This window comes from Antedon bifida, chromosome 9 (assembly GCF_963402885.1).
Source record: "Antedon bifida chromosome 9, ecAntBifi1.1, whole genome shotgun sequence".
NCBI lineage: Eukaryota > Metazoa > Echinodermata > Crinoidea > Comatulida > Antedonidae > Antedon > Antedon bifida.
The window spans coordinates 20,747,768-20,768,033 of NC_136234.1; the positions used below are offsets into that span (position 1 = coordinate 20,747,768).

The 20,266-nt window shown below is 32.6% G+C and overlaps 1 protein-coding gene across 1 annotated transcript; it reads right to left on the reverse strand.

The window, feature by feature from the left end:
• Positions 1-8,209: 8,209 nt before the first annotated feature.
• LOC144852646 (uncharacterized) lies at positions 8,210-19,765 on the reverse strand. Its single transcript, XM_078710570.1, has 8 exons — positions 19,679-19,765; positions 17,579-17,650; positions 17,292-17,363; positions 15,860-15,931; positions 15,271-15,342; positions 13,073-13,147; positions 12,708-12,779; positions 8,210-8,879 (listed from the first exon to the last, which is right to left on the reverse strand). Coding segments are annotated over exons 1-8 (486 nt in total). The 5' UTR covers positions 19,681-19,765; the 3' UTR covers positions 8,210-8,830.
• Positions 19,766-20,266: the final 501 nt, after the last annotated feature.

Here is a 20,266-nt window from a genome sequence, read left to right on the forward strand (position 1 = left end):
AACTGCGACGAATTCTAGATCGTTGAGTTTATCCAATAGGTGACCTATCTCAAGGTCGAAGCCTATAAGTTGAATCTTATCAACATCAGTGTCACCGTTATTCCTATCTATGTCGTATAGTTAATTGTTTTTCCCCGTCGTATTAGTTCTTCATTTACTCTTTAATCATGTCTCATCGAAGAGGTCAGCAGATAGGTTTCATTTCACCAACAACTAATTAATTCAACATTTTGTTTGAAGTCCTTTGTATATTTGTCTAATCGAACGAGGTGGTTTGAAATTGTATTACTGAAGTATTGCGACAGCTTATTTTCTGTAGTAACATTGTACATACACGTATTGTCTATTATTTAGAGTCCTGTTTAGACATTTTAAAATTATATTTGAAATCGTTAGAGAGTTTTTATACATGTTTTTGTTATAGGTTGTAGGTGAATTGACTTTGCAGTTTTGGATGTGTGTAAAACACGATTTGATTGTAAAATGACAACTCCATCAGTAACCCAAGACGTTTGGATGAATGAAGCATGCGAAATTCTCAATACGGAACGTTTCTATATTTACGCATTACCAATTCTTTACGGATTTTGTGTAATCGCTTTCTTTGCGAACATCTTCGTTTTAATTCTGATTATTTCTTCTAAAAGGCTCCGAAAGAAGCAAAACGTTTTTGTAAGTTTACTTGCTTCAACTGACGCAGTTAATCCGATGTTAACCATAGTATCGTATATTTTATTGTTGAACAAACATGATGGTTATAACTATCTATTCCGAGTATTTAATGGAACATATTTGGTATCTGCCTGTTCAATCGCTTGTATCGCAATTGATCGTTACATCGCTCTTGTTTGGGCACCGATGAAATATCATCTTATTGTCACCAAGAAAACGTGCGCAATTGCAGTTTTAACAGTTCTAACAATTCAAACTTTTGTTACGATATACATCACCTCTATACGTTTTTCAATTATTTTATTGGTATATTTGTTTATTAACACGTTTTTATATGTAACGATTTACTTCAGTATTCGTAGACACAGCAAACGCAATCAATTACCAGGTATGAATTCTACAAAAATGTTGACGACTTTTTGTATCATTGTAGGCGTGTTCATTTTAACATGTGCACCTGTGTGTGTAAGCACTATAGTTCTCGTAAAGGGCAGTAGTAGTAATTACGTTAGCAAAGATGTATTAACAGTATATATATTTCATTGTTTGTTATTTCTAAATTCTATTGTAAATCCTTTTATTTACTGGTTTCGACTTACAGAATTCAGAAAAGCGTTAGGCGATATTTGGTGCTTTAAACGAAACTACTAACTGTGGTTATATAAATACCGAACTTAAGTTTCAAATTAACAACCCCTAATTTTCGCGATCACTGTAAAAATAAGCGAAAATTATGGCCCGTGGACATTAAGGGCGCGTGGACATTAAGGGCGCGTGGACATTAAGGGCGCGTGGACATTTATAGTCTAGGCTCCAGACGGAGTTTTGTAAAAATATAAATATTTTTGCACATATGGCGTTTCATACGTGTATTACTTGAGTTTGGATACTCCGTCTGGGAAACACGCATAAGTCACGTGGTGCATAAATTATCCATTTGACTAGTTTCAGCCGCATGCCATTGGCTCACTATTGGCTAAATATATAGTATATAAGAAGTACATTAGTCACTCACTCACTCGTACGTCGTTTTAATATTCATATTTCAGAATTTCAAAGACTCAACATCTAAGACGATGCGCATGCGCTATGTTACGTTTAGACAATGTGTACTTGAGTACATTGATGAAAGTTTTTGAAGGCTAGAAATGATTTTATATGCCTAGTTAGTAGTAAACATTTGATGAGATTTTTCCCAAGAACATGAAAACTCGTCTTGATATGATAGGCTAGCTTCTCCGCCAAATCAAACATTGAATGGATCATTTATTTAATTCCCACCCAGACCCTGTCCTGTTCTGTGTGGTGGTGTAGCCCTGTTGTGTGCCCGTCGGTGGTGGTATGTACCTTATTGGCGTTTTATTTGGCAGGTCATACGTACAAGTTGAGTAGCCCTACGAAGGAGGCCTAGGCCAGGACTAAACAAATAATAAACAAAACAACTTGGCGACACGATTTTATATTTCAACAGTTGTTCAGTCTCGATCGTACATTCAGCACTGTACGTACGTACTCGATCTCGGACAAAAATCGCGGTCGAAATGAAAACAAATAAATAAAAAAAAAAGACAATAAATACAGACTTGGGGCAAGCCTAGGACATTTAGGGCGCGTGGACATTTAGGGCTTTACAGAATGACGGAAATCACACTACTCTAAATTAATTAAAATTAGTAATAGTGACTCAAGTTCTCTGCATATTTGTTGAATCAAACAATGCATCATCTTGATAATTGTGTGCATGACGGGTGACATATATAAATATGAATTCTCTCATTCTATTTATTTCTTGCTATTATAACTGATCAATTTGGCATGTAATAAGCGTAAGATTATTCATATGTTGAACCTTGATTTGCTGTTAGCATACATTATTGATATTGTGTTATGACTTAGTAGGCCTAGAGACTGTATAATAATGGGTTGTATTAGACCTGATAATGATGGTGTGAAAATCAGACTATCATATTGATAGGCATGAGCTGGAGCTTGTCTGTGCCATATAGATTCTTTACTCTCATTGCCTTGTCCTTCGGATATGATGTAAAGCCGTTGGTCCCGTGTACATACAGTGCATACATGCCAACTTTGTACACTTTTTGAAAAGAGTAGGGGATCGTCTCACTGTGCTGATCCGGGTAAACACACTACTGCTGGCTGTCATGGGTCCGAAGGGTATACTCCGAATTCCCTCAGTTTCCAGCTGTTAAGCCTAGATATTTAATACCTTTACCTTTTAACATTATTAGACCAGAATTGCGTTCATAACAACGGCAATACTAACACCAACATGTACACCGACTTTCTTTGATCTTTGCTGTTCACTTACTTCATTGATAGATGTCTTGTAAATCTTTTTCGAATTTATTTTAGATAAGTACAATTCCAACGAAAATAGTTATAACAACTAAATGTTAATCTTTTTGATATCAGGATTTCAGCTTTTAATGAAAGGTTTATTCAATCTGTAATGATTCTTAAAACATTCTTTATGTAATGTATACTAATTTTGTAGAAAAGTCTAAATTGTCACTGCTCGTTGGTTCGACTTAATATCATCCTGAACTGTGTGTGTGTGCGCATGCGTGTGGTGAGTCCAAACTAATAGTAAAATTTAACACGTAAATATTCTCAGCAACTTAAATTGAACTAATATTTGTGAATGTTTACAAACGAGCTGATGACAGCCGGTTACGTTTTCAAACCCATACATCAACTACGGTAATTATTTCAATATTTTTAAAGTCCTTTGTATATTTGGTTAATCGAATGAAATTGTTTGCAATTGTATCATCACTCCAATATTGTGACAGTGTCGAAAAGCTAATAAGAGAACTGAGATCTAGCGGAAAAAAAAAATAAAAAAAAAATAATGCTCCTGCACATTCTAAGGATAAAACATAGCTTGGCAGATGGTGAGCGGTTAAGGCAGAAGCGGCGTAAACCAGAGGTATACAATCGGCACAGGTTCAAGGCAATCCTCGACCATTGTTCTGGTTGTTCTTCTCCTCGGATAAGGTCTTAAAACTCATGTCATTTTTCGGAAAAGTAGGGGGTTACATCCCGGCAGCAATGTTGGTACTACACCGTGGTAGCTCGTTAGTACCTTCTACCAAATTTACGCTACGCACATTACGGAATCCGGTCAATTTGTTAAATGACTAACAATTCTGTAGAAAACTCTTAAATCGTAAAAACTCGTTCGTGATAAGCTATTGGCAAAACATTATAATGAAGATCCAAGGTTATCAAAACGTTGTCTCGGACATGGGCTGAGGATGGGATAAGCTGCTGGGCCCCTTTCGTATTAAGAATATTCTCGTATTCTATGGTTTTATTATATCTGGAATTTAGATGTAATATATAGGCCTACAAAGGGTTTATAAGATACGACTCAGCTTTACAAAAGGGACGAGAAAATATATTACAAAATCTCCGCTTGCGTTTTTATGATATTGGAAATGGAATTAGTTCTACATAATAATGTGAAGCGATTTGCTGTTGCGTTTAGATAGGTAAATTCTATGCAGTTTTGAATGTGTACACAAAATACGATGTGATGGTAAAATGACAACTATAACACCAATATACGTTTGGATGAATGAAACATCTGCGATTCTCAATACGGAACGTTTCTATATTTACGCATTACCAATTCTCTACGGATTTTGTGTAATCGCTTTCCTTGCGAACATCTTCGTTTTAATTCTGATTATTTCTTCTAAAAAGCTTCGAAAGAAGCAAAACGTTTTTGTAAGTTTACTTGCATTAACGGACGCAATTAATCCGATGTTAACAATAGTAGCATACATTTTATTGTTGAACAAACATGATGGTTATTACTATCTATTCAAAATATTTAATGGAACATATTTTGTATCAATATGTTCAATCGCTTGTATCGCTATTGATCGTTACATCGCTCTCGTTTGGGCACCGATGAAATACCATCTTATTGTCACCAAGAAAACGTGCACAATTGCCGTTTTAATGGTCCTAACAATTCAGGTATTTCTCACAATATACGTAACCAATATAATTGTATCCATAGTGTTGTTGGTATATATGTTTATAAACACAATTTTATACATATCGATTTACTTAAGTATTCGTAGGCACAGCAAGCGCAATCAATTGCCAAGACTAACTTCTACAAAGATGTTGACGACTTTTTGTATCATTGTAGGCGTGTTCATTTTAACATGTGCACCTTTATGTGTAAACAACTTAATTGTCGTTTTAAAGGTCAGTAGTAATAATGATTTCAGGAAAGATGTATTTACAATATATATATATTATTGTTTGTTAATGATAAATTCTATTGCGAATCCTTTCATTTACTGGTTTCGACTTACTGATTTTAGAAAAGCGTTAGGGGATATTTGGTGCTTTAACAGGTGCTTTAACTACACCTACCAAACTTAAGGACTCTAAAGTATTACCGCATCACATTGCCTAAAAGTGTATACATTGTGACACGTGATTGGAATAATCCGCTTTAATATGTTTATTAGTTAATCCACCAATCACTATGGTTTATTCTTGTTGCAGTCTTTTGCATATTTGTTAGAGCAGGCAGGTTTTATCGATATTGCAGTATACTGTGACTTTAAAGAAACTCTGCGGCTAAAAATCTTTCCAAAAAACTTGAACCAAAAGTAAACATAAAAATGAGCCAGCAAAATACAAGTTCAGATCAAGCATATGAGCTGTTTAAAACCGATCGGTTCTTCATTTACGCATTACCAATCCTCTATACATTTTGTACTTTCGCATTTTTCACCAATGGATTTGTCTTGATTTTATAATTATTATTTCTAAAAGACTTCGTAAAATACAGAATATCTTCATAAGTCTACTGGCCTTTGCTGATACTACGGGATCTCTTCTGGTTCTGTTCTCTTACGTATTTGTATTGCTAAAACATAATGGTTATTGGATTCTATGGACTTATGAATGCTGTAATGTTGATATCAATATATATCTCTTGCTGTATTGCTGTTGATCGCTACATCGCACTTGGGCTCCGATGAAATACCATCTTATTGTCACTAAGAAGACATGCTCATTAGCCGTTATAGTTATAATAGTAAGCCAGATTGTTATTAGTATTTGTTTTGGGTTATGTCCTATATGCCTGACTATTGTTACATCTGTGTACTTGATAGTAAACGCAGCTATTTATTTTCTAATTTACAAAAGCATTCGAAAATACAGAAGAAATATTCCAGTTTCAACGCAAAGTGTAAACACATCTCGAAAGATGTTAGCAACGTTTTGTATAATAGTCTTTGTGCTAACTCTAACATGTGGACCAATTTGTGTACACAATATCATAAAGATTTTGCATGGGTTTTCTAGTGAACCAAATAAGGAAAATATTCTTACGCTTTATATATATCATTGCTTGTTAGTGATTAACTCTCTTGCTAATCCAATTATTTACTGGTTTCGCCTTTCTGAGTTTAGAAGAGCAGTGAAAGAAATAACTCACGTTTGCAGTAAGTGACAATTTGACAAGAAGTTGACTTTAAATAAGGATTCAATCTCTACTTATTTTTTAATTATATACCTTACATTAGACAAATCATACCAATAACTGTTTTGTTTTCATCTCATAATACTTTGCACTTGCGTTTTCTAGTGTCACGCTTGCGCGGTAACGTCCTGTCTTTCTGTTGTGTCATTATTATACTTTGTTGTAATTGAGATGTATTTGACAGAATGACAGATACTTTGAAAATTAACTTAGATGATATTACAATCAGTGTGTTGATTATATATTGTGAATAATAATTAGCCGACAGTGGCATGGTTGTCAATAATTAATGATTACATTAATTTGATGAGATTGCGTCGTACAATAACAATGAATGTTAATGAAAATTGACATTATGACGTGATAAGGAATTAAATATATTTCTTGTTCTTTGATAGGATAAGTTTAATTAGGTGTAATCTAACTTTCCAGATTGTAGGCCTATATAAGGACGTCTATGGTCAAGATACGTTTGTGTCTAACCTCAAGTCGTAAGATGGTGTGTTCTTGTTTTAAAGGTGTAGGATGTGACGTAGTTAATGTGAAATGCAATATTCTTTTAAAATTCTAGTATTGTTTTTAAGAAAATAAAAAAAAAAAAGCATACATTTACACCACATGTTGTTCAAAGACGAACACGATTTTCTTCATTGCTTCTATAAATGGATGACTAGTAGACCAAACCTAGTAACCGTTTTGATATTATGATCACTCGGGAAATTCATAGACCATATTATTAGGTTTGGGAACAAAATAAAGACATGTATTTGTCTATGTATTTTTGATTTTATACATAATAATTGTTTCAAAATAGTATTTTATTATATTCATAAACGTACTAGAAAATGAGCTACAAGTATAAACCGATGTTCAAATTGTTATGTTTTAATTAATTACAGAATAAATATTTACAGAAAAGCAATGTATATTTTGATACACAAACAAGTTGGTTGTAGCCGAATGCTATTAGCCTTCCATATTGTTATTGTCAAAGTACAATAATTCCTAATAACAAGATAGTAAAAACAATTTGATTTTGTTATTTGATGTTATTAAAATATCAACGTTAAACAAGAATCACATGTCATTAACCAACTGTTAATACGAACAAAAATATTACATCGTTTTAACCGCCTTTTAAATGTTCAGTGTCTTCCGCAACCAGTAAACATTTCTTCAATTTATTTTAAACCGGTCTGTTTCTTCAACCGATTTTTAAAATCTTAAAAATTCGGTTAGCCGAAACCGATAAATGTTCCTTTCAACTAATATTAAAACAAATCGTTTCTTAAACAAACTTTTTAAATTCTGGAACCAGTAATTGTTTCTTCAACCTTATCTAAAAAAACGGTTCTTAAACCAACGTTACAAATTCAGTAAGCCAAAACCAGTAACGTAACCAATATTTAAACAATTCGTTTCTTTAGAGTCTTTTTTTAAAATTGAATAAGTCAAAACCACGACAGTTAAAATGTTTCTTTCCAACCTATATAACACAATGTTTCTTTCAAATAATTTTGTTTATAGAACAAATCGTTTCTTTAAATCAGTAAATGTTTCTTCAACCCATCTAACACAAATTGTTTCTATGTTTCTTTCAACCATTTTTTCAAACGCATTTTCAAATTTAGTTACCAGTAAACGTTTCTGTCAAGCATTCTTTAATAACTCGTTCCTTTTTAAATTCAGTAGGCCGGCGGAATCAGTAAATGTTTCTTTCAAGTAAGCTTTAAACAAACTGTTTCTTCAAACGCCTTTTTAAATTCAGTAAGCCGGAACCAGTAAACTATAGGATTCGCAAGATAGTTTATGGTCAGCATGCAGTAAGTAAAATACATTTGAAGCATAGACCCCAAGTTTACTTTAAAAATAGGCCATATAAAGATATTTAAAATATTCACCAATGAAGCGAGTCCAACTGTGAAAATAAACACACATACTATAATAGAAAAAGTCTTCAATATCATTTTGGACTCTTCTACTCGGTGTGTCGACCGAGAGATACTGTTTCTACAGTTGGCAATACTTCTGTAAATTGTGATATACAGAAACGTGGTCAACATGATGTAAAAAAGTACACCAAAAACAAAACATGGTTCACATAGAATGAATAAGCTCATCGTACTGACATAAACTAGGTGACTTACAAACAAAATAATAACGGTTATCGTACAAGTCTTCTTTGTGACAATAAGATGATATTTCATCGGTGCCCAAACGAGTGCGATGTAGCGATCGATAGCGATGAAAGCAACCGCACAAATTGATATAAAGATAAATGACTGCGATACTGCAAACACCAAACAGTAATATCTGATCTTGAGCGGTATCAGTGTAAAGACCAGAATGTTAAAAACAGAGCTCCATGCATCAGAGAACGCTAGCAAACTTATGAAAACATTCTGTTTCTTTCTCAGTTTTTTCTTAGCCATAATTAACATCATTACAGTGATGTTCATTACACAAGCAAGCGCACAAAACACGTAATAAATTGGTAGCGCGTAAATGAAGACTTGTTCTTCTTGTATGATTTCTGTGGCATCATACATCCACTTGAGTGTGATATCACATCGTCTGTAAATCGAAGAAAGTCTTTCGTCTGCTGTCGTTTCAGTTGTATTATTTACCATAATTGTTTTTACACCGACAATTTACAATTGTTGAAAACCTGTATAATAATATCAGCAATTAGTACTATTAGGTATTTCTGATTAATAATTAACTTCAATAGTAATAATATATTCGCATAACAAGTTTTTTATCCAAGGTTTATTGAACCTTCGGAATTAGGAAACGTTGATCACAGGACTGTAGGCCTATATTTTAATGAATGACGAAAAGCAGTTTGATGTAAATTACAATAAGATATTGCCAAAATAATTATTGACATCAATCAATTTGACATGGTATAATTGAACTTAATTAATCGGTCGGTCGGAAATGTTTAAATATTTACTTAAGATATTAAAGATGTATTGACCCCCAAAACATAAAAATGATGAAACGAATTCACTTTAAAAAAAGTTCTTCACTTTATAGAAAAAAGAAAAAAATTAAATTACATTTGAATTTTACAAGTGAATAATTTTTAATTTAAAAAAAAAATCATATTCAACAACAATGACAATATATTTTTCAGGAGGACAATAGGCCTATATCTTTAATAGTAACAGCTAAAGTAAATATCAAAACAGTGATTAGTTATTGAAATATACATTCTTGCTAAAAAATATACTACCTTTTAGCGTTTAAAATGATATTTTCGCCAGGAATGATAATCTTAACTCATAAACATTGAGGAAAACTATGAATACACGTAGATAATTATTAGCGTGCCCATCGGTTTATTATGAATTTACATACTAATCAACTCGATCACTTGTTTGCAATTTCCCTTTATTATAGAATGTGCTATGAGCCTTATCTACGCAACGAATCTTATGGAAAATTAACTAATTCTAAAACATTTTATTGTCATAACCACAACGGAAATAAACATGTTTAATTGGTGACTGTTTGTGGCCGGCTATCCTGGTCAAAATCTTTACGTCAATTGTCTAACACTTCTTCTTAAAAGCCTACTTGAATGATAATCTTTGATATCATGTTTTCTGCTATTAATTGAAGGTTTATATCACATTTATATTTCTAATTTTAATAATTAAATATAAATGTATTAAATATACAATATACTATTTCTATTCATAATTTCTTTAATTACTATTTTTTACATTATGTCTACAGTCATATATGGAGTTTCCCCAGATACAACAATAACGTTAGGTACATTTTACAATATTGTTTAATAGTATGTAAACTGCATATCTTGAGCGTTAACTAACAATTTGATCACAATGTCTAATAATACACAATCAAACACTTATGTTTTTTATCTAAAGCATTGTCTACACTATCAAACTTTATGTGCCCATATATGGTAGTGCTATGCTTAAATATGGTAGTGATATGACATCATCATGTCCATATATGGGCACATCACATTTTTTGACACATAAAGTTTGATAGTGTAGACAGAGCTTTAGAAAGTTAATGGTCAATAATTATTAAAAAAGGTTTAAACAAAATTACAGTGATGCACAATTTGATTAAATAAAGTAACTATACAAGAGTGTAAAATGTAAAATGTAACAAATTTGATTAAATAAACTAACTATACAAAATAAAAAAAAATGATAGTAAAAAGTGTAATGTAGGAACAGTTATTATTATTATAAATACTTGTAATTTTCACAATTTTCGTTTACATTCCTTCTTTCGATTACAACAATATATTCTTCATAACAACTACTTTTTAGTATATAGTTATTGACAGTTTATATGCAGTGGTGCCATGCCAACAAACGATTACTGAAGTATTTACGTGTATTTTAATGAGAACAAAAAATGTCAACAAAATGTTTAGGTTTTATCTGTCAGTATTTCTAGGTCTCATTTCCTGAAGCTGTATAACAGCCACCGGCCGTGTTCGATTGGTATTGGCAACGTTTGGTTTCTTATCTTTGCTTAAACAAGTAAAGCAACAGTTGATAATTGTGTATAGATAGGGATTGACCGAGGAGTTAATTGGTATGATGAACGTAGCCGAAAAAACATATATTTCCACAGGAGGTACCCACCAATCTAGTTCAGCACCAATTGCCATCAATACAATAGGAAACCAGCAACAAAAATCTGTGAAAACTAGAAAGCCTATTTTCACTGCTAGTTTGATATCTTCTTTTCTTCTTCGTTTTCTGTTAGCACCTGCTGATGTGCGCTTGATTGACATGAAAATTATTACATAACTCACAACGATGATGATAAAACCTAAACTGTTGAATCCGATGTAGATAGCAAAAGCATATTCCCAGCCTGGCCAGTGGCTTTTTGATAATGGTAGTGCAAGGCACACACTCTTTACTCCATAATAATTATCCCCGAAATAATACAAAATGTACGCTATGTACTCATCGTCAAACCAGTAATTGTGTGTTATAATGTGTGCTACTATTGGGAGAAAACTGAGCACAATCCAACACACCCATGCAATTCCGATAATAATTCTACAATTTCTGCAACTAAGACGTTTGGTACTAAATGGATAAGCTATGTTTATAGCACGGTCGATGCTTAAAAGCATTAATGTAAAAACCGAAGATTGACCAGAGAGAATAGCAATTGCACCAGCAAAATTGCAAAGAGGACTAAATTTCCAATCCGATTCAAATTGTGCATATCGCCCTCTGTAATGCATATCTACACTTAAAATGATAATCAAATAGACTACCATTAACAGGTCAGACACGGCAAGGTTGGTGATGAGTGTGGTTTGGACTTTATTAATTTCGTTGTTATTCTTTTTACACTGTCGTGATATGATAACCACTAAATTGCCACTAACAGCTGAAATTACAATAATCCACATTAATACCCGTATGTAGTTACTTCTTAGTAAATCTTCACATGAAGAAAATGGATCTAAGCCAGGATGGCAATAATCAATGTCACCCACAATGGAACATAAACATGACAAATCCGACTCCCTATAAGAGTAAAGGTAAACATAATAATAAATGTTTCATATTTTAGAGGAAACTTATCACTGCAAACTGGACTGGAACTTTTTGTATTATGATAATAAGTACGGTAAATTATATAGTCTAATGAGAAAATGAAATAATAAGATTTTTGTATCATTATTTCTCAAATAATGTAAAAAAACAACCTAAAACGTCGGACGGGACATTTATGAACTTTAAATGCATGCATAAATGATTAAACAACAACATGTTTATTATGGATAATTGAGACATAAAGTAACTATAGGCCTATTAATAAAAAAAAAGAATGCTCCTATGAATGTTTTGTCGTCCCATTGCGTTTTTTAATACTCTAACCCTAATTGCTGATATCACTGTAGCCTACATAACAAAAGTAAATTATAAACCCGAAAGTAAGAGTATTAAACGAAAATGTTTATCGTCGAGCATTAGTTGAACTTTCAAACAATGCCATTAATGATGATATTAATGATGCTATGAACGCTGTACTCTACAGTATGATGCAAGGCAGAACATCTGGATGCACTGTGCTATAACGATTTCGAGAAATGGGCTAGTTTAACTAGGATTTTATGGTACATGTGCATGAATTCTGCCAACTCCAGTGGCAGTTTTTTATCACAGTGCTCGTGTATAACAATAGATAGACAAAGGCATCAACTTATATTCGAAAAAGTAAAGATGTGTTCAAGCTAAGATCATCCTAAACCTCTCCCAACAGATTTTATTCGATGCGATTGTAAAACCGACTGCAATATATGCAACTTTAAGTTAAGTAAAAATCTCTCTCTAAATAGTTCATACATTTTTTCCCTAATAAATCAGGTTTAAAAACTACACATATTTCTCAAACCTTTCATTTTAAGAAAATGGCGGCCATTTTGAAATACATTTACCACTTTAATTTTTTTAGCTGACCAAATAAGCCTACTTACATTCTTGTTAAGTTTGTCAATTCCTCGAAAGTACTCAAACTGTAATCCTGTAAGTTGTTACCGTAAAAATATCTACAAAACAATAGTTTTAAATAAGTAAATCAAGCATAGGCATAAACATGATTAGTAAAATGTGTAAAAAACTAACGACACCCCAAAACCCGAACACTCCCGTCAAAGAAAACCAGTGGCCCCAAGCTTATTTGGAATGTTAGGATAAAAAATGTGTAATGAGTAAAAGGTTGACTGCAAAAACATGGCAGTTGTTGGTTTTGTTACCAATAGGCCTATACACTATCAAGAATCTTGATGGGAGAAGAATAGGTTGTTAATTTTTATTGAAATTACAACAGTGTTTAACTTACAATGCTGTCAGTGATGAAGCAAAAGAAGAAAACGCATTTCGATCTATGGTAGTTATGCTGTTGGATTGTAAATGCCTTTAAAAGATAAATCAATTAGACATACTATATATAGGAGAAATCCTATACAATTTAAACACAGCATGGATATTTTCAGGTTTTATAAAAATTAGAGACATTGTAAATTAATATGGTTTATAAATTCGAACACATATTTTTCGTTACTCTAGTTTCTCTGCATCACGTTACTCAGAAAAAAAAATGGGTAGCTGAATTCTTGTAAATAAAACATTCAATTCCATTCAACTGGAAAATAATTTTTTTTTCTCTTTTGTGGCGTAAACACCACTTTTATTCACATTCATATTATCTTTCATGTCATCACATAACACCAATATTTATTATTATCTTTATGTAATCGGTAGCGTGTGTTTGTTTGTTACTTGGCACTTGGCCAATTATGTTGATCTGTTTGGTCTGTGTGTTTGTTTGTTTGTTTGTCATCACTCTATCGCTCACAGTTTTGATTCGAATGACTCCAAATTACTACCATACATGTCACCTGGTGCAAGGACGACACCGCCCAATTTTGGTTAAAATCCGGACCACGGTTCCAATTCTGGACCACTTTTAAAAATTATTTTCAGACTTGCCAGTGTTAAAAGATAGGACAGAATTATCAAAAGCCGGTGAGCAGTCTTAAATTAACAAGTAAACTTAAATTGCATTTTCTCGACTTAATTAGATTTAATATAGAGGTTTTTTGATGCGAGTAGTTTACAAAACCTATTTCTTTTCAAATTCACCCGTGTTTTTCGCGTTGCTGTTCTATTGTTAGCCGACTGAAGCTATTGTTCGTTGAAAGGCTGGTTACATAACCTGTAAACCAAACTCGTATACACATGATTGTAGTGAAATTAGCCTAAATCACACAGCATAAGACACACACTTTTGGTGAAAATTGGGTCAATTTGTCAGGAGGCCAATTTTGATTTGGCCAAGTATCGCGCTATGCGCGAAGGCTAGTTTGTTTGTTTGTTTGTTAGCAGGATTACTCAAAAATTAATTACAAGATCTTTATCAAAATGAATATACAGATAGATATGTGGTCAAAGACCATTCCATAAAATTTTGTGACCATTTGGGACCATGGTCTCAATTCTGGACCACTTTTTGAGTATACTTTTCAGACCTGCTAGTGTTAAAAGATAAGACAGACAAAAACTTCATTTATGTACAAGAGGCAAGAGTTATAATTTGTGATTTGTAATTTTAAAACATAATTTGATTTAATGTGCACGTTTTTTGATGCGAGTAGTTTAAAAAACCTATTTCTTTTCAAATTCACTTTCAACTATTGTTAATTGAAAGGCTTGTTACATAACCATTACACCAAACTCGCATACACATGCTTGTAGTGAAATTAGCGTAAATCACAAACAGCATTAAGACACACACAAATATATATATATAATATATAAACACATTAGGCAATGAACATTAATTCTGAACCGCCCGGTGATATACTGAAATTTAATTAATTAATTTGAAACGTTAAAGATGAGGAAATCTGTGAGAATGAGAAAAAGTCGCCCCAATTTATAAACTCATCAGGCAATGAACATTAATTCTAAACCGCCCGGTGATATACTGAAATTTAATTAATTAATTTGAAACGATAAAGATGAGGAAATCTATATTTTTTTTTTACCGGAGAAATCTTATGTAGGAGAATTTTACAGTAGGCGGAGGTATGCACTCTAGGAGTGGCTTTCTAGTTTATGGTGTTTTTTTTAAGGTAACTCTGTGTTACTATTTGACCGATTTTTATGACTGTTTTGTTATTGTTATGCATAATTAATTTCCTACAATGTCATGTTATTTTAATTTTTTAGTGTTTGAAACATCGTTGGCATTGACATTTTTTGCGAACATCACCCCCTCCCCCTTTGACCTGGTTCACCATGCTACAACTGACCAATTAGGCTTTCTAATGACCTAGTGTTAAGGATAGGGGACAATTTGTGGTCTGGTAATGAGTCTTAACGTAACAAGTAAACTGAAACAAGCGAAGCGAGCATCATCACTTGGTTGGTGATAGGGACCCAGTTGGGGATCCATGGGAAGAATGACGTTCAGCGTATTTAATTTGAGGCCATTTTAATTAATAAAGTAAGTTAACTTAGGCCTAATGTACTCACAGTTCTTTCAATGCTGTCAAATCAGCAAATACATTGGCTGGCAATGTAACTATTTGGTTATAGTACAAATTCCTTTAAAGAAAGAAGGCAAACGTAGAATACAATTATACATTATATTAATGTGATAAATATTTACTACAAAATACAAATTATTACAAAAAATTACTTATTTCATTATATTTCCGCTGGACGACACGAAATCACAGAAAAAGTTATTTTATGGTGTTTTTTTAATGTATTTCTGTGTTATTATTTGACCAATTTTTTATGACTGTTTCGGTATTGTTATGCCTAATTATTTACTTACAATGTTATGTTATTTTTATTTTTTTGAAACATTGTCGTCATTGAAATTTTAAAGTAAGATGATCCCAAAATATTTTGTGTTATGTTAAAATAGACAGGTTAATGCGTCCTCCTCGCACAATTGCATTTATTAATTTATGTTCTGTATTATCATATTGTATTGTATTGTGTGAAACAATAAACTTGAAATTTGAACTTGAAACTTGATATGCCCTTACGTAAATGTATATATAGATACATTAAAACAAATTGTAAAAATAAGTTAACTAAGTAATATACTCACAGTATTTTCAATTCTGTCAAATTAGCAAATGCATTGGCTGGCAATGTAACTATTTTGTTAAAGCTCAAATCCCTTTAAAGAAAGAATACAAACGTAGAAATTACAATTATACATTATATTATTGTGATAAATATTTACTACAAAATACAAATAAGTTAAATAAGAAATATGATAATGTGATATGCAACAAGCGAACCGAGCATCATCATTGGCTGGCAATGTAACTATTTGGTTATAGCTCAAATCCCATCATATTATTGTGATATTTATTACAAAATAAAAATTACTACAATAAATTACTTATTTCATGTTATTTCCGCTGGACGACACGAAATCACAGAAAAACAGTTTTATGGAGATTTTAAAATTGTATCTCTGTGTTATTATTTGACCAATTTTTATGATTGTTTCGGTATTATTATGCTCAATTACCTACAGTGTTATGTTATTTTAGTATTTGACTTTTTAAAGTAAGAATTCAATTTTTCGATTTCAATTTCTATTTAGATTATCCCAAAATCGTGCTATGTTAAAGTAGACATGTTCGTAACATTTTCTTATCCTGAAAACAATAACGTCTATAACTTTTGACCTGGTACACCATGCTACAACAGACCAATCAGGCTTTCTAATAAAGGATAGGAGACAATGTGGTCTGGTACAGAGTCTTAATTCCATATTCCGTCCGTTCGTTCGTCCGTTCATTTGTTCCATCGTTCGTTCATTCATTCCCTAGACTTTTGTTTTGTTCAGAGATCAATTCATATAGCAACATAATTTTTTCAGAGTACATTCCTTGTGAGAAGGAATCCATATAATAAGCTTTCCACGGTGCGCAATCAAAAATTACGCGGTCTAATTTAATGAAATCACGTTTGTAATCATCTTCACAACAAGCTATCATTAATTAAACCAAATTTGGTTCTCATAAGTTTCAGGTCATATTTCATCATAATGGCAATACAATTACGTACGTGGTGCATGTAACGCACGTGTATGCGCGCTTAAAATTTTTAAAAGTTACGTTTCAGGCTATTTTAAGCGTTTCAAACATCCCAATTTTGCACGCACACTGTGCATTAAACGTACACTTTTTTTCGATTTGTTTTACAACCTTTCTTTAGCAATTTCATCCCATTTTATTTAATTTTCAACTTGAAATCACGATATGTCAGGCTACGCACAGATTAAAAACTCGTGAAAATGTTATGAAATGTACTGAATTTTAAAATTAAAGCTGAACCTCCGTAGTGGCCACTTCCCGTTTGTTCTTCCTATCTAATTAGTGCATTTGGTGCCAAAATGATATCACTCTCACTGTGCTATTACATTAGAACATCTTTGTAATTCAATCTGTTTTCTCTTTTAATCACATTTTATGTTAAGAGCTTTTAAGATTGTAAAAATAAGTTAACTTAAGTAATATACTCACAGATGTTCCAATGCTGTCAAATCAGCAAATGCATTGGCTGACAATGTAACTATTTGGTTATGGCTCAAATCCCTTTAAAGAAAGAATGCAAAAGTAAAAATTATAATTTAAGGTTGGCACCAGGATCATCCCGACAGGGGGTGGGGCTGATATGCAACAAGCGAAGCAAGCATCATCACTTTGTTGGTGCTAGAGTCACAGTTGGGGGTCCAGGGGAAGAATGACGTTCAGCGTATTTAATTTGAGGCCATTTTAATGAATAAAATAAGTTAACTTAATATACTCACAGTTCTTTCAATGGTGGCAAATCAGCAAATGCATTGGCTGGCAATGTAACTATTTGGTTATCGCTCAAATTCCTTTAAAGAAAGAATGCAATTACAATTATGGATCATATTATTGTGATATTTATTACAAAATAAAAATTACTACAACAAATTACTTATTTCATGATATTTCCGCTGGACGACACGAAATCACAGAAAAACAGTTTTATGGAGATTTTAAAATTGTATCTCTGTGTTATTATTTGACCAATTTTTATGACTGTTTCGGTATTATTATGCCTAATTACCTACAGTGTTATGTTATTTTATAGTATTTGACTTTTTAAAGTAAGAATTCAATTTTTCGATTTCAATTTCTATTTAGATTATCCCAAAATCGTGCTATGTTAAAGTAGACATGTTCGTAACATTTTCTTATCCTGAAAACAATAACGTCTATAACTTTTGACCTGGTACACGTCCATGCTACAACAGACCAATCAGGCTTTCTAATAAAGGATAGGAGACAATGTGGTCTGGTACAGAGTCTTAATTCCATATTCCGTCCGTTCGTTCGTCCGTTTATTTGTTCCATCGTTCGTTCATTCATTCCCTAGACTTTTGTTTTGTTCAGAGATCAATTCATATAGCAACATAAATTTTTTAGAGTACATTCCTTGTGAGAAGGAATCGATATAATAAGCTTTCCACGGTGCGCAATCAAAAATTACGCGGTCTAATTTAATGAAATCACGTTTGTAGTCATCTTTACAACAAGCTATCATTAATTAAACCAAATTTGGTTCTCATAAGTTTCAGGTCATATTTCATCATAATGGCAATACAATTACGTACGTGGTGCATGTAACGCACGTGTATGCGCGCTTAACATTTTTAAAAATTACGTTTCAGGCTATTTTAAGCGTTTCAAACATCCCAATTTTGCACGCGCACTGTGCATTAAACGTACACTTTTTTTTCGATTTGTTTTACAACCTTTCTTTAGCAATTTCATCCCATTTTATTTAATTTTCAACTTGAAATCACGATATGTCAGGCTACGCACAGATTAAAAACTCGTGAAAATGTTATGAAATGTACTGAATTTTAAAATTAAAGCTGAACCTCCGTAAGCGGCCACCTCCCGTATTTCAAAAGCCCGTTTGTTCTTCCTATCTAATTAGTACATTTGGTGCCAAAATGATATCACTCTCACTGTGCTATTACTGTACATTAGAACATCTTTGTAATTCAATCTGTTTCCTCTTTTATTAACATTTTATGTTAAGAGCTTTTGGACAATCTGCTGATTAAAAGCGCTATTTAAATTAATTTAAATAATACATTACGACAGATTGTAAAAATAAGTTAACTTAAGTAATATACTCAAAGATGTTCCAATGCTGTCAAATCAGCAAATGCCTTGGCTGGCAATGTAACTATTTGGTTATAGGTATTTTAGTATTTGACTTTTTAAAGTAAGATTTCAATTGTTCAATTTCAATTTCTAGTTAGATGATCCCCAAATCGTGCTATGTTAAAGCATGGATTACGGAATCTATTCTTTAATCCATGGTTAAAGTAGGCCTAGACATGCTCGTAACGTTTTCTTATCCTGAAAACAAAAACTTCTATAACCTTTGACCTGGTACACCATGCTACAACAGACCAATCAGGATTTCTAATGACCTTAGTGTTAAAAGATAGGAGTCTTAATTCTGTAACCCGTCCGTTCGTTCGTCTGTTCATTCGTTCCATCGTTCGTTCATTCATTCCCTAGACTTTTGTTTCGTTAAGAGATCAATTTCATCCAGCAACATCTATCAGTTTTCTCATGTTTTACTATTTTAAACCATTTTTAGGCTACCATCATCATTATAATTGATACCAATATTAACCATTTGAAATTAGCGCGCCTACATTAGGTGTCTAATGTTTGACAAATTGCTCTGATTATCATATTCACAGCAAAATGTGAAATAATTATATCAATAGACAACACATCGCTGATAATAAATCTGTCTGTAAGTTAAATTACAAACTGTAATTGTGGTTTGTCTAACAGAATCTGTTATATATATATTTCAAAGTAAGCCTTATAATATCAACAGTGATACTTACATTTCTGTTATCGTATTATTTGTATTGAACTCAACGAGCTGTGAATGTACAATTGTATTCCATGTAAAACAATATATATGCCAACCACGATAATAGGTAGCATTATAGCAACTGCAATTTGTTGGACATATACCTACGTTTAATAAAGAAAAAATAGAATTAAAATACATTAGTTTCTGCAAACTGTCTGTCATGCGGTATGTCTACCAGGCGGAGTTTGTGTCGACCAACCGGTAGGCCTACCTTGTAAAATAGCCCGGTGATTCCATTTTACAGTGGGTAATTATTGTATCTACAGTGTGGTAGTCAGTTACTCGTATTGTTATTACTTATACTGGTATGTGTGTAGTTTTTCGCGCCGCTGCTCTAGCCAGCATATTCATTAATAAGTTGTTTCATAGCGGTAGCTTTAGTATCTAAGGCCGACAGTTTTGCTAAAATGAAAACTCGAGTATAATTTATAGGTCTCAGCTGCTGGACCCAAAAAAACGTCTGGGAAAAGAGTCTATGAGGGCTCACAGTTGAACAATTTTGAATTCTTGCCCTTTGTTTGGTTGACGCGAATCAACAGATTGTGGAAGAATTTTC